The sequence below is a fragment of the Centruroides vittatus genome, unplaced genomic scaffold, assembly GCF_030686945.1.
Source record: "Centruroides vittatus isolate TY-2023 unplaced genomic scaffold, ASM3068694v2 contig_1146, whole genome shotgun sequence".
Classification (NCBI taxonomy): Eukaryota; Metazoa; Arthropoda; class Arachnida; order Scorpiones; family Buthidae; genus Centruroides; species Centruroides vittatus.
The window spans coordinates 2,160-16,437 of record NW_027120736.1 but is presented as its reverse complement, the minus strand read 5'-3'; the positions used below and the strand labels follow the sequence as shown (position 1 = coordinate 16,437).

At 28.7% G+C, this 14,278-nt stretch overlaps 1 protein-coding gene across 1 annotated transcript in view; it reads right to left on the bottom strand.

Moving 5' to 3' along the window:
* Positions 1–13,638, bottom strand: part of mIF2 (mitochondrial translation initiation factor 2) — a 31,206-nt gene extending 17,568 nt beyond the window's left edge. Inside the window, exons 1-8 of the mRNA XM_067274091.1 lie at positions 13,573–13,638; positions 10,074–10,263; positions 9,865–9,961; positions 9,653–9,715; positions 6,261–6,381; positions 6,022–6,182; positions 4,734–4,910; positions 2,506–2,555 (exon numbers count right to left, since the gene is read on the bottom strand). Of these exons, the coding sequence (XP_067130192.1) occupies positions 2,506–2,555; positions 4,734–4,910; positions 6,022–6,182; positions 6,261–6,381; positions 9,653–9,715; positions 9,865–9,961; positions 10,074–10,263; positions 13,573–13,601 (888 nt within the window). The 5' untranslated portion in view covers positions 13,602–13,638. The remainder of the gene's footprint in view (positions 1–2,505; positions 2,556–4,733; positions 4,911–6,021; positions 6,183–6,260; positions 6,382–9,652; positions 9,716–9,864; positions 9,962–10,073; positions 10,264–13,572) is intronic.
* Positions 13,639–14,278: the final 640 nt, after the last annotated feature.

Genomic DNA, 14,278 nt, shown 5'->3' with positions numbered 1-14,278 from the left:
TGTATATATATCGATGACTTCTTTTAAACCTTGCCAGAAGACAATATAATTATGTATGACAATGATATTGTAATAACATATTCAAATGAAAACTTTCAGGCCATCCAACATGAGTTAAATAACATGTTAGTCAAGTTAATAAATTATATGAATCAAACAACATGAATATAAATATCAACAAAAACAAAATACCTGTTTTGTAAATAGAAACAAAAAAAGTTAATCTCAAGCAGATGCACATAAAAATGAATGACATTAAAATAAAAAGAGTCGACAATATAAAGTACCTAATAATTATAATAGGCAATAAATTAAGATGGAATTTGCAAATAAATGAACTGGCCAAAACTTTAGCAAGATTTACAGGAATAATCAAGGAAATATAAGGTTATTTGAATATCATCTGATAAACCGTTTATACGAAACTTGCATTGAAACCAAGATAAAATTGCAATTACAACACGGAGTACTGCACCTGAATATTGCTTAAATAGACTTCAAATCTCACAAAACTTTAATCAGAGCAATACATAATTTAGATTTGAAACAGTTACTGCATACTATTATCAAGATAAAATAGAAAGGGTTAGATTGCTATATATGAAACAAACATTTTTAAATAGTTTTAAATTAATCAAACTCCAAAAAAAAAACTGTTTTCTTTGTGATATAATAATAAAGTACCAAAGACAAGATAGTTATAATGGCAGAAGAGTCAATGATTATCTACTCTCAGTTTCAAAACATAACAGGACAGATTGCTCCAATATACCAAATAATTACCGTATTTTACGGACTATAAGACGCACCTTAATTTTGGAGGCAATTTTTTGAAGAAAAAAGTGCGTCTTATAGTCCGTAAAATACGGTAAACTGTGGAATTCATCTAAAAAGGAAATTAAGAAATGAATAACTATAAGAATTTCAAAAAATGTATTAAAAATAATTCTATCAGCCAAATATTCACATAACATTAAATGATTGTATATTCAATAATTTGCATTAAAAAATGGAGGAAATACCTACAATCTACAGTCATATAATTGATATACTGTAATCATTTTTAACATATAACTGTTTTTGTGTTTACTTCTTTTTGTTTTCAATTGTTTTATTAACATTTTGTTTGTAATAACTGTCTTTTAGATACTTGAAAAGGACCTATGGCCATAGTATCTTAGTAAATAAAAAAAAAAAAAATTAAATAAATCAAATATTTCTGAGGATAACATCCTCTCTTAAAGAATTGAAAATTGTTAATGCTATATAATGAGTTATAGAATTGTTTCCTTTTCCAGAAAAAATCAGTTTGTTATTATTTGTCCTGATAATATCAATTAACAAAAAATTATATAATAGATTTTATAAGTTTTATATAATTGAATAATAGTAATACAGTGGAACCTCGCTTAACAAGCATAATTCATTCCAGAATGTTACTCGTAATGCGAAACACTCATTAAGTGAAATAGTTTTTCCCATATAAAGTAATGTAAAATATGATAATGCATTCCAGGCTGAAAAAATACTCAAATATTTTATGTATAACATTTATTCAAAGAAAATTATACAATATACATTGTTAAGGAGCATGAATCCTCATCATCTTTTCTTCTAGCATGGAATGAACCAACCTGAAATGTGAATTCGATTTGCAGAAAACAAAAAAAAAAATAAATAAATAAATAAATCACAGATATGTCTGATAAACACACCAAACGTTATGCTGAATTCTTGGGCTATGTAAAGGTTATAATTAAATAATAGAAATGAATTAATTTGACTACAGTTAGGCAGTTATGCTTCCGTCTCATATTAAATTTAATAATTATAAGTAATTAATTTTTAATTTAGACATTTTTGAAATTTAATTTGTAGTTGGTCATTAAATTTAATACAAGATGGCAGTATAACTGCCTACCTCTAGTCAAATTAATTAATTTCTAATATTTAATTATAGCCTTTACATAGCCCAAGAATTTGGCATATTGTTTGGTGTGTTTATTATATAACGGGCAATGGTTGCTGATGTTTATACGTAATATGTGTGAACACAAGTTTGGAAAAATGTTTGATCACAAGCAACACTAAGATGCCAGTGAAACGAGTGCTAAACACAGACTGATAGAGCATGTGCATGGGACTTTCCCTCACCTAGTCACTCATTATGCAAAACATTGCTCATTAAACAAGTCATTTTTTTACAATTTCTTTTGCTCGTTATCCAAGGTGCTCATTAAGTGAGATTTCACTGTATAGATATAATTAAATTACACTCAAAATTTATTTATTATTATAATTAAACTTGTTAGTAGATTAACATAAACCATTTATAATAAAAAAGTCCAAAAAATTCTAAAATATAAAAATTAAAACAATGTACAAATTTTCAATGAACTAGGTTTCAGTTTTTTTTCTTTTCTAATCTTCAGAATTATGAATTATTATAAATTTATTTATTTTAGCTTATAAAACTTTATATTTAATAATAAAAATAGTACTCACAATATTAATATTTGGCTTATCTATCTTATTTATGGCTACAATTATAGGAACTGAAATGAAATATATAGTTTATAAATGCTTATACTATGGAATAATACAAAATGCATCAAATAATATATATATACACTAATACCTCAAAATCTATAACTAAAATAATTTAAGTCTAAGTGATAGTATAGATTCAGAATATATTTGTTATTACAATAAAAAATTTAGCATAGTATCGCTGTATATTAATTGAACTTTATCAGTTTTGTAGAATTTTATTAGAATTAATTCATCTAAATATAATAATAGAGTTATGAAATTTTAGTTTTTATTAATGCATTAATTAAAATAAAATTAAGTGTCTTAAGTCATTTCACAAATCTATATTTAAAATATTTGTGTGATTAGATTATTATTTTAATATATCGGATATTAGATAAATAGCAACTAATTATTAATCAGGAACAATAACAAAGAACTCAGAAATAATTAAAAAAAAATATCATCTATTAAAAATGGAAAAAATATTCATTGAAAGAAAGAATATATAAAAAGAAAATAATAAAATTTTCAAGGAATTTATTAAATTTTTAAAATTGCTAACTTTTTCATGCTCATATTATAAGTTTAATGTGATTTATATATAAATATACACAAAGAATTGTTGGAGAAACAGACAAGTTTATTCATAAACAATTCCTCTCAATTTTTCAGACAGCATATTTTTGCAAAAATTAACCTAAAAGAAAATAAGAAACAGATTTGGAGAAACTTCAAATAAACTAAAATACTATTTTAAAAGTTGAATTTTTATTAGAGTTACATTTACAGGAATATTTCTAATTTTTCAATTTTTGAAAGAATAAATTGGTTAATTTATTTATTAAATAAATTTTTATATTTTTAATTTTTAATAAAATATAAACTCTAATGTTTACAAACTGAGGAAATGTAATTCTCAGTGAAATCTAAGCTTAAGTTCATTGGTGACTTGATATATTCTCCGATAAATTAAACTACCAATACTATTGTGTATTTTAATGGGACTATGACCTTTTTTTCTATCTAGATCATAATTTCTTTCTTTGCTTGCATACCTGGTTTATATTGTGAAATCTGGGATCTATTGGATTTTCTAAAGTATCCCCCCCCGAATGACTCATAAAACGAGCCTCGGAGTTCATGGGATTTTAATAACCCTTTCTCTAAAAAGTAAACGTTCTCACGCGGTAAAAACGTAAAGTTTACCGTTACTGACCAATACTATTAATTGTTTTAATCCTGATGACACTTTTAACATCTAAACAATCAGTCTCGTGACATAATTTCCCACCACAAAATTATAAAACCCGCTTCTTTCTCCCTCAGGGGGTCTCGGAACTTCTTTCCATGAGTGTACAACGTCGACCGTTTTCTTGTGTGCACTCTTTGGATAAATCGCCTCCACAGTTAGATTTCCATTTTTTTTGACATAGTGCCCTTATTCATTGGATGTTCTGGATATTCCGTCTTCTATAGAACCTAAAAAGAGGTATGCACTCGGTATTGTAAACTCTCTCTCTCTCCCCCTCCCTCGCTCTCGCGATTTCATGTTGTACTTGTTCCTTAGATTTATTCCAATAAATATTGTTTTGTTGTTGAAAATGGTGTCTTTACTTGACTGTCGGCCACACCTTATCATCGGTCCCACTGACCTCCTCCATTCGCGTAACGCGTAACCGCCATCCTTGACAAGTGAGCGGGTCCATGACCTGTCACTGGAAAGGGAGATAAGACGTCCTCTTACCCCCCGCGGATCTCACAATATATTAAAGTTTAATGTTTATGTCTTTGGTATTTATTTTTTATTAATAATTTCAGTATTCAGTACACAAATATAAAATTTATATATGTCACAATAAAAAAGTTTTATTGTAAAAAAAATTTATATAAAATTATAGTATGATGTTTAATATATTCTATTTTGCTTCATTTGCCTAAAATATCACTAATTTCTTTTTCAAAAATAGTTTTCTTTTTTTCATTATTATTAAAACAGCAAAAGAGACTTATCCAAAAGTAACAGCATTTTATTGTTTCAAAATCCTTAATGATATGAAGTGCTATGAACATTTTGTAATATACATCATGCAAATACTTTTGATATGATACTAAAGAGTATTTGTAATCTGCAGTCGTTCTGTTGTAAAAAGAAATGAAAGCCATTAAAACTAAAAAAAGAACAAATAGAATTTGTATACCTTCAGCTTCTTTTGCATATTTTATAGATTCAACTGTTTGTTCCATTACTCCATCATCAGCTGCTACTACCAAAACAACTATATCTGTTACATTTGCTCCTCTTGCTCTCATGGCTGAAAATGCTGCATGTCCTGGAGTGTCCAAAAATGTTATTTTTTCCTTATTTGGCAAGTTAACTAAAAATATGTTTTAAATTAATATTTAATGTCAATATTGAACAAATGATATGGAATATTACTGAATTTAAAATATGTTTTATTCAAATTATAATATCGTTGAATGAAAATTCATAATGGAGGAATAATTTTGGTTTTGTATATATATTATATATAATATGTAATTGTAATTCATACTGAAATTGAATTTTGATATAAATCATTATTTAAATAAAACTCTGAGAACTAACACAAATTACATATTATTAATTACTTAAAGCTAAAATCCTAATTATCATATTTAACAACAGCATAAAATAAATTTATTAGTTGTCTGGAAGAGATGCTAAGGATGCTGTTGAATTAAGTTTTCATAAATCTAAAATAACATACTGATAGAGTTGTCATTTGTTTGCTTTTTGTCTCTGCTTGTTTTTTTGTAAATTATATATATATATATATATAAACCTTCAGTTGTTCAATTTCAATGTACTACTGATTTTCATTTTTTCCACTCTTTCTGCTGTATGGGCTAAACACTTGGCAGGACATAAAAAATATCCAGTATGGATTCAACCAAATCCACAATTGGGGTAAGGGGTAATGGAGCTTGGCATATCTAGGTCAGGCTGACCATGAAAAATTCTTCAGGCTCTTGATCTGAACTTGAAGCATTCTGGGATAGAGCAACAGGCTAACGTCTACATTCTTGGTAAAGCCATCAATGCATTATTGTTGGCATATATTTTATATTTTTGGATAATTTTCAAATAGTGATTTTCAAAGCAATTTGAAATTAATAAATAAAAGTAATGTAAAAATATATTGAAATATATAAAAATATGCATTTATATACAGCAAATACAATTTTTTCTTCATACAATGAAATAACTTTCTAAACAACAACAGCAATATACATCAGTCATATACTTTTGTGAACTGTCATATATTATATGTTATATAATTTGGAGTGATATAATTTAAATTATCATATATTGTTATATGATAAACTTTCATAACTTATTTTAATAAATAAGAAAGTAAGAAAGCCATTTCTATCACATTATAATGATTATCAAATACTTTTTTAATGCAACAACAATCAATTTTTATAAATAACATTGCATTTTACCTGTAAAAGCTCCTATATGTTGTGTTATGCCACCAAATTCTTGTTCTACTACAGAAGTATGTCGTAGTGTATCCAAAAGTGTGGTTTTTCCATGATCAACATGACCCATAATAGTAACAACTGGAGTTCGTTTTACAAGACTTGCTGGTTCAGGAGGAGGTCTATTAAAGTAAATTATTTTAGATAAATTATAAAAAGTTATTTACATAACAATGAAATAAGAATAAATTAAATCAGACCTTCTTGTAGCATCTTTAAATTCATTAGTCCTTGAAGCATAAATGACAGGTGAACCAATTATTTTACATCGAAAACCAAGAATTTTGGCAAGTTTTTTAATAATACTTATGTCATCAAGAACTAAAGAAAAATAGAACATATTTTTAGTTATATTTACATTTTAAGAGAATAATTTCTTAATTATACAATAACTTTGCAATGAATAAATATCATTTAATAAAATGATTTGCTCTATTTGATAAAAATGTTTGATGTTTAGCATTAAGGACAAGTTATAAATCTTCAATAACTTGCAGAATCTTGAAAGCTAATACCAGATTCTGTTAATCTGGTATCGGCTTTCAAGATTCTGCAATTTGATAGCAATTTTAATCACCTCAGATTCAAATTAGATTTGAATTTGAATAATTTAAAAAATATTGAATTTTCATTACCGTAATATTTAATAGTAAGAATTTAATTTCATTATCAAATAAAACTGATGCTAATATTAGAACTATTTATTATTTGACTAATTATGCTGTGCAATTCAGAAAAAGTTTTCATAAAATAGTTTCTATAACAGTTTTAAAATTGATTTTTAATCAATTATTTTCATTTCTAAGAGAGTTCAATTTTATACATAAAGAATAATGTTAGTTAGCTTTATCACAATACCAAACTTTATTAATAAAGAATACTAGCTTTAGAATACTAAAGAATACTAATATTATTTGCTATATTCTCACAAATAAAAATGGATTTTTATTTTTATTATTATATCTGATTCTGTTTTTCTTTTATATTTATATTTATATATATAATTTTTCTGTTATTTTATTATTTTTCATTATTATTTTTGTATTCAAATTTACATATTCTATTTTCAGAACATCGTTGTTCCAACCTTCTGGTTTAACCTGAGGATGGCCTATGGAATAGGCTGAAAATGTTAGTTTGTTTTCAATAAATTATCTCGGCAGTGTAAAGTGTGTTTTGATAATCTAATAATTATTTGCTGAGTGCATTCTGTTAAATATACATTAGAGCTCCAATTATCTGAGTCCTGATTGATCAAGGTTCCATTATCTGAGTCCTGATTGATCAAGGTTCCATTATCTGAGTCCTGATTGATCAAGGTTCTAAGTGAATACACTACTTTTCTTATACTATAAATCATAAGAGAAAGTTTAAATGATAACATGTATTGCAAAATTATTGTTTCTGTTACCTTATATCATTTAATCAATGTGACATAAGCCTATTCATATTAAAATGTAACTACAATACTACAGAAATTATTCTTAAACTATTGTATCTATTAGCTATATGATGTTAAAGTTGTTGTTCTTTTATAAGATTAAATTCATTAAGTTATAAAAAGAAACTTAAAAGTGAGACCATCTTTCATATTTGTAATTTTTAATCCAAAATAGTCATGGCTGTCAGTTTTATTCAAATTTTTGGTTATCTAAGGTAATATCAGTCCACAATACCTCAGATAACCATGGTTCTACTGTATATCCAATTAAAAAATAAAAACACTTTTTAAAATTGGAGTGGAGACAAACTAAAAATTTTTTAATCAGATATACAGGGTGTCCACCATGAACCTGACACATTTGAAACTGTTGTAAAAAATCTACCACTCAGGAAGGACGTAATGTACATTTTATGATGTAAAACTCAAAAAGTTTTATTAAAAAAGTCAATGAACCTCTACATGAGCTCCTTTTGTTGCATGTAGAACATTGAGTCTATACTCCATTTCCTGCCAGGTTCTTTCAAGCATCTTGAACATGACAGCAGCAACAGCATCTTGAATGTGCACATGAAGATGTTGAAGGTCATGAATTTTGACACTGGTAAACCTTGTCCTTGACAAATCCCCAAAAGAAAAAGTCTAAGGGCGTAATATCCGACAATCGAGGAGGCCAAGAAGTGGCCTTGGCCTCCTCGATCGCCACTTCTTGACGATCCCTTCGTCAAGAAGTGTTGTTTCCATAACTTGAAAGTGTTCCTCAAGGATGGCTCCTTGCCAAATATGCGACAAAAGTTCCATTGCACTTGAATCACAGAATTTGTTTCAGTGTACCACCACACAGCTTTTGAGAAGCCATTTTGCATTTGACTACTGCCATACCACCTACAGTCACTTTGGTGATTTTTCAAAATTACCTATACAACTTCCACAGTTTCTCCACCTAATGGAATGCACGACATCTGATTACTGCCTTGCACTTCGATATGGCAGTCAAAACAAATATGTCAGGTTCATGGTGGACACCCTGTATATTTTTTCATGTTTTAAGAACATTTTTTAAATTTTTGGTAACCAAGTAACCTAATAGGAAAAGTTAATCATTATGGAATGTTTCCAGAACATGGAAGTGAATAAAATCATGACTGTTTTGGCAGACTTTGTCTTCAAATTTAATTACCGTATTTTACGGACTATAAGACGCACTTTAATTTTTAAGCAATTTTTTAAAAAAAAATACCTATAAGATGCTACGGACTATAAGACGCACCTGAATTTTGGAGGCAATTTTTCGAAGAAAAAAGTGCGTCTTATAGTCTGTAAAATACGGTAATTAACAGAAGTTTGTTAATCTGGCACCCATGATACTAGGATAGTGCTGGACTACCAATGTTTTTGTGTTTTTGCAAAGTTCAATAAGTTTTATGAAATCTGAACATTGTAGACATTGCTGTACATTTTGTACCAGTGCATGCTGCTGTATGCATTGGTACAATACAGCAATTCACATGCTGTTTAATAAGTCTGAAGATCATACAGTGCACTATATTGTGTTAAGATTGATTGAAAACTGTAAAATATGTTAATGAATATATTATTTCATAAAATAAACATTCACAATGATTCATTTGCATATACTGTAAAATTTATTTTTCAAACATGTACTGTATACATATGACTGTCAAAAGTTACACTTACTCAGAGTATGAGAAAGCTGTTTTTTAGGTGCTGTCCCTCACAACAGCCTGCGAGAGAAAAACGAAATACATCAGGCAGGCATGTTACTGAATACAAAACATGTATTCAGTAACAAGACAATGTAGACTACATTTAATTTACTGAATTACACTGCATAAGAGTTTCTACCTAGAGTTTTAATGCATCATATGTCCAAATGAATTCAGATCTCTGCAATACTAGCAAGCCAGATTATTATTGAACAATTCTGGATTATCAACTGCTTTTTAAAGAGTACTAAATTACTGGGTGCCAGTAAATGAACTTCAACTGTTTATCTGGATTATTTATTTACTAAATTATACAGGCAAAATATAAATATTAAACTCTTGAAAAAGGTATATGTGTGATTTTTGAAAGCATTTAAATATTACCTAATAAATTAATCATGATATAAAGAAAAGAAATTAATACCTGCATTATCTTCTGAATAATTTTCACAATTCTCAACAAATAACATTGCTTCATACACATCATCTGAAATATAATTTACTAAAGTTAAATTAAAAATGTAAGTATTAATATTCATTAATTGTGCATTAACAAGTTCTTTCATTAGATTTTATTAAAACAAACAAGTATATCATTCTTAATTTCAATAGTATAACAACAAAAATATCTCTTACCAATACTTCTATTTGCTTGTTTAGCTAAATGGGAAACAGTCATATTTTTCCAAACTTCGATAACTTCCTCTTTCTTTTTTGTTTTTGGAACATATTTCTATAATAGAGTGCATACTTTGAAATTAATTAATTCAAAAATTAATTATAGTTTAAAATAGATTTATATAAAATTTTTATTTTATAAAATAAGTATTTTTTTAATACAATACCTGAAATTTTTTACTTAAGTATGCTGATGTATGTACCAATCTTTTATTATATTTACATAAATTACAAGTTGATTTTTGATGAATATCACAATTTTTATAACTTTGATAATTGGAGTATAATAATCTCCTATTCAGCTTATATAGAAATTCATGTTTCCCAAATACCAACTCAGATTTTGAATGAAATTTCCTAAAATATAAAGAACAATATTCATTCGTTGATTTCTAACATCTATAAAAATTTAATATATTAATTTGTTACAGAAAAGTTATAAGCCATAAAGCAGAATTTAAATTTCAGGTGTATTCTTTTTTCTGTTCCATTAACAATGTGTAACTTTTTACTTTATTACTTTTATGCTGGACTATCCACTTAGCATGATTTTGAATCAATTCAATTGCTTTCGTCCCCACTCACGTGCATTAAAATCACCTTCAAGTACTTTGGCGACAGAGTACTGAGACAATGTATATTTTTGCGTTGCAATTCTGTCACAGCCAATCAGTATGCAACATCCATAATTCCAAGCATACACAACATCGTATTTTTACCTATCACCCTTAGCAATATATAGAGTGTAGTGTGGAAATTTTGAAAAGGTGCAAAAAATAGTATATATTAAATTTAAAAAATTAAATTGAAAAATATAAAAAAGTTCATTTTAAGTTGAAAGTTTTGCCACCATTTAAAAAAATTCTCAGAATTCATTGCAAATCACCTTCCATTTTGGGCAAATTGTGTAGTCACGTAGGGCAGCAATAACATTGCTCTACAAATTATCAGGTGATGATAATGCAATTGTGGTAAGTGAAAAGCCAGCATTATTACTCAAACACTACACTTCATTATTATTCTTAATATTAAATTTAATGAAGAACTTAAATCATAAATACAAAAAATACTTTATGCTGCAATTTTATTAATATAATTATCATCCAAGTTTAACTGAAACATAAAATAAAGATAAAAAAACATTTAAAATTACATACAGTGGAACCTCAGTATACGACCTTAATCCGTTCCTGATGTTTGGACTTATACTGAATAGGATGTATACCAAACCAACCTTTCCCATAAGAAGTAATGTAAAAATGATTAATCCGTTCTCATGTAAAAAAAAAAAACCCTCTTGATATGATATATTAATGGGGTTGTAAAATAATTTAAACACTATTTGAGCACATTAATAAAAAAATAAATTTTATTATAGATTTTTAAAGTTATTACAGTATATTGTATTATATTATTTAAATCATTAAATCAAAATCAAATCAAATCAAACACTCCTTAATACTAATAATCTGTTTAGAAATTGATTAAACCCCTTTCGCAACGTTAGCAGATTTAATAATGTCTTTATTTTTCACGATTGTCGATATTGTCATTCTCGGAATATGGTATGCAACACTTAAATCTCGAACACGCATGCCACCTTCATATTTCTCAACAATCTCTTTTTTCAGTTCCATTGTGATTCTAGTCAAGTTTTTAGTTTTCTGTTGCTTTTCATTTGCCTTTTTGCAATTCATGATTAATAAAAATAATAAAATTTTACTTACAAATTATAATCAGAAGAAATTTAACAAAGTTATAAACCGTGGTACCGTGAACATCTAGTCTGGTCTAAGTACACCGCTACTTGTTCATAGATGGCATCAGGGCCAGATTATCGAATAGGCAAAGTAGGCAAATGTCTAGGGCCCGTAATTCGGAGGGGCCCGGCTCCATTAGCCATTGCCTAAAAAAAAAAAAGAAAAAAAAGGTCAACAGCCATCTGTGCGTCAAAAGTAATCTCTCCCATGAGATATCTCGCACCATCTACATATATTCCTAGGGCCGTCTCTCATAGTAATACTGATGTATGGTTATGATTCATTTTCTAAATTTAAACTTATACGTCGCGCCATCGCATATTCGATGTAGCGTTCAAGTTGCTCAAGTGCGAAGTTATTACAATTCAATAGTGTTTTATAGAACAGTTAAAAAGGGTGACACCACGATAGCACCGGGTGTCACCCATGCTAGCTACGCTAATGTCACATTATATAAGATTTGTTTAGAAGCAACTTATTTAAATAGGGCCCCAATTTAAATTTTGTCTAGGGCCCGCTAGAGGCTTAATCCGGCGCTGGATGGCATGTATAATTGAATTAAGTCGTATACTGAGCAAAATTTGTTTCGTCCAAACAGGACGTATTCTAAAGCAGACATATACCGAGGTTCCACTGTATTTAGAAAAACAGAAATAGAGGAAAAACATTTTTTACTTTTATCCTATTCATTCTATATTTATTTCTGTATATCTCATAATCTATTTGACAAACAGAAAAAATGCTACAATATTTTGAACTGAAATAATATACTAGGCCCTATATATATATGAAAAACTATTAGGTCTTTGTCTATAAAAATTTAAAAATTTGAAGACATTGTTATCCATAATCAATACATAAACAGTAATGAACTTATAAAAGCCAAATTATAAATTTCAAAGACTATATTAATCAAATAATATCTTGATTTATATTTTAAAATGTCACACATTTGCCATTATTTCAAATTCTACGAGATCATCAAAACATTAATAACAGCAGTATCAAGTCAGTCCAAAAATAGAAAAACGTTGTATTCATTATTCATTATTAATTGGGTATTTTCTCATTGGCTGCATTCAGCAAACTCGACAGTTCTGGAGCTGTTGTGTATTTTTCTGCCGAATGCACTCTACATTAGCGTTCTTTCGGAATATGTTTGGTGTTTTGATGTCACATTTGGTAGCGTCTTTCACTTACGCTAACTATTGCTACCTGAAATTGACCAATGAAGTTTTTTGTTCCAACACTCGTCCGTCAGCAGATCCAGGCTGCTACGTGACAGCTACCGATTTGCTCAGTTACAACTGTTGAGTCTGCTGAACACAGTCATTCGTAATGTGGGGATGACTCATTTTGTCCATTGGACATTATCATGTTTCTAATTAATAAAAACAAAATTATTTGTTCTCATTATTTCGTTGTAACACAATTGGAACGATTTTATTACATATTTATTTAAATTAAAAGGCTTTTTTTCTTTTGTATATATATTTTTATGTCATTGAAATATACGTTACGTGAATTATGTGCAAAACACAGTTATCTATTCGCCCTAACTTATATTACTTTTTAGAGTTAAATTCTTCGCGATTGCAGCACGGTAAGATGTCAACTCTGAGAGAAACAAATTAAATTCCGGGACCATACAGATAATTCGAACCACGTGCCATTTCTCGTTCCTCATTTATGTCAGCTGACTCCATTACGAATCTATTACGATGGCCTTCAGCGGCAACCGAAAATGACAAGCGAACTCATGAAATAGCTCATAGTACGATGCGCGCCGCTGAAGCACCATCTCCATTATTTATTTATAGATGTTCTGAATTCATCCATAATAAAGGAAAACTTACTTATAAACATACAAGGATCTCTTAATTACAAAAATATAAAATAAAATTACCTAAACAATCGAAAAAGAATCATGTCCATCTCAAACAAAACACTATTCAACGGAAGCAGCCATCTTACGTCGACAAAACACTCTCTAGCGGCAAATAAATTTTTGAGACAATTCAGAAATTCCTTTGGTTAGCTACAAAAAAAATCTTGCGACAAGTTGCATAACTTTTCCGGCTGTGGTGAAATTTTATTATAAAAAAATTTTATATTATTAATTATTATAAAATGGCAAAATGCTTCATTTTGAGAGTAGGGACGTGTTTCATTAAAAAAAAAGTTGTAAATGCTTATAAACACGGTTACTAGATAACATAGTTGGGAAATTGTTATTTTTCTCATCAAAGCAGCTACAATATGCTACATAGATTGCGGCTGGATGGCCGAGCGGTCAAAATGGCAGCCTATGCTGGGGGACCCAGGATCGAATCCAAACGGGTCGAATAATCCCCAGGAATTTTTCGGAGTGGTCCATCCGGATATGACGGGCCCCGTCGCTCACTGCCTAGTCGCCGTATTGTGGGCCTGGCCGAACCCATAATGGGCTTCATAAAAAAAAGAGGCTCTCTTAGTACCCACAGGGCGGAAAGAGCTAAAAAAAAAAAAAATATGCTACACAGAGTGGCTGTGACTACAGCCTACAGAATAAACAGCCCAACTATTCGCTCTTATCTGGCGTGTCGTGTCTGGCGGCAATGTGTAGATTTTCT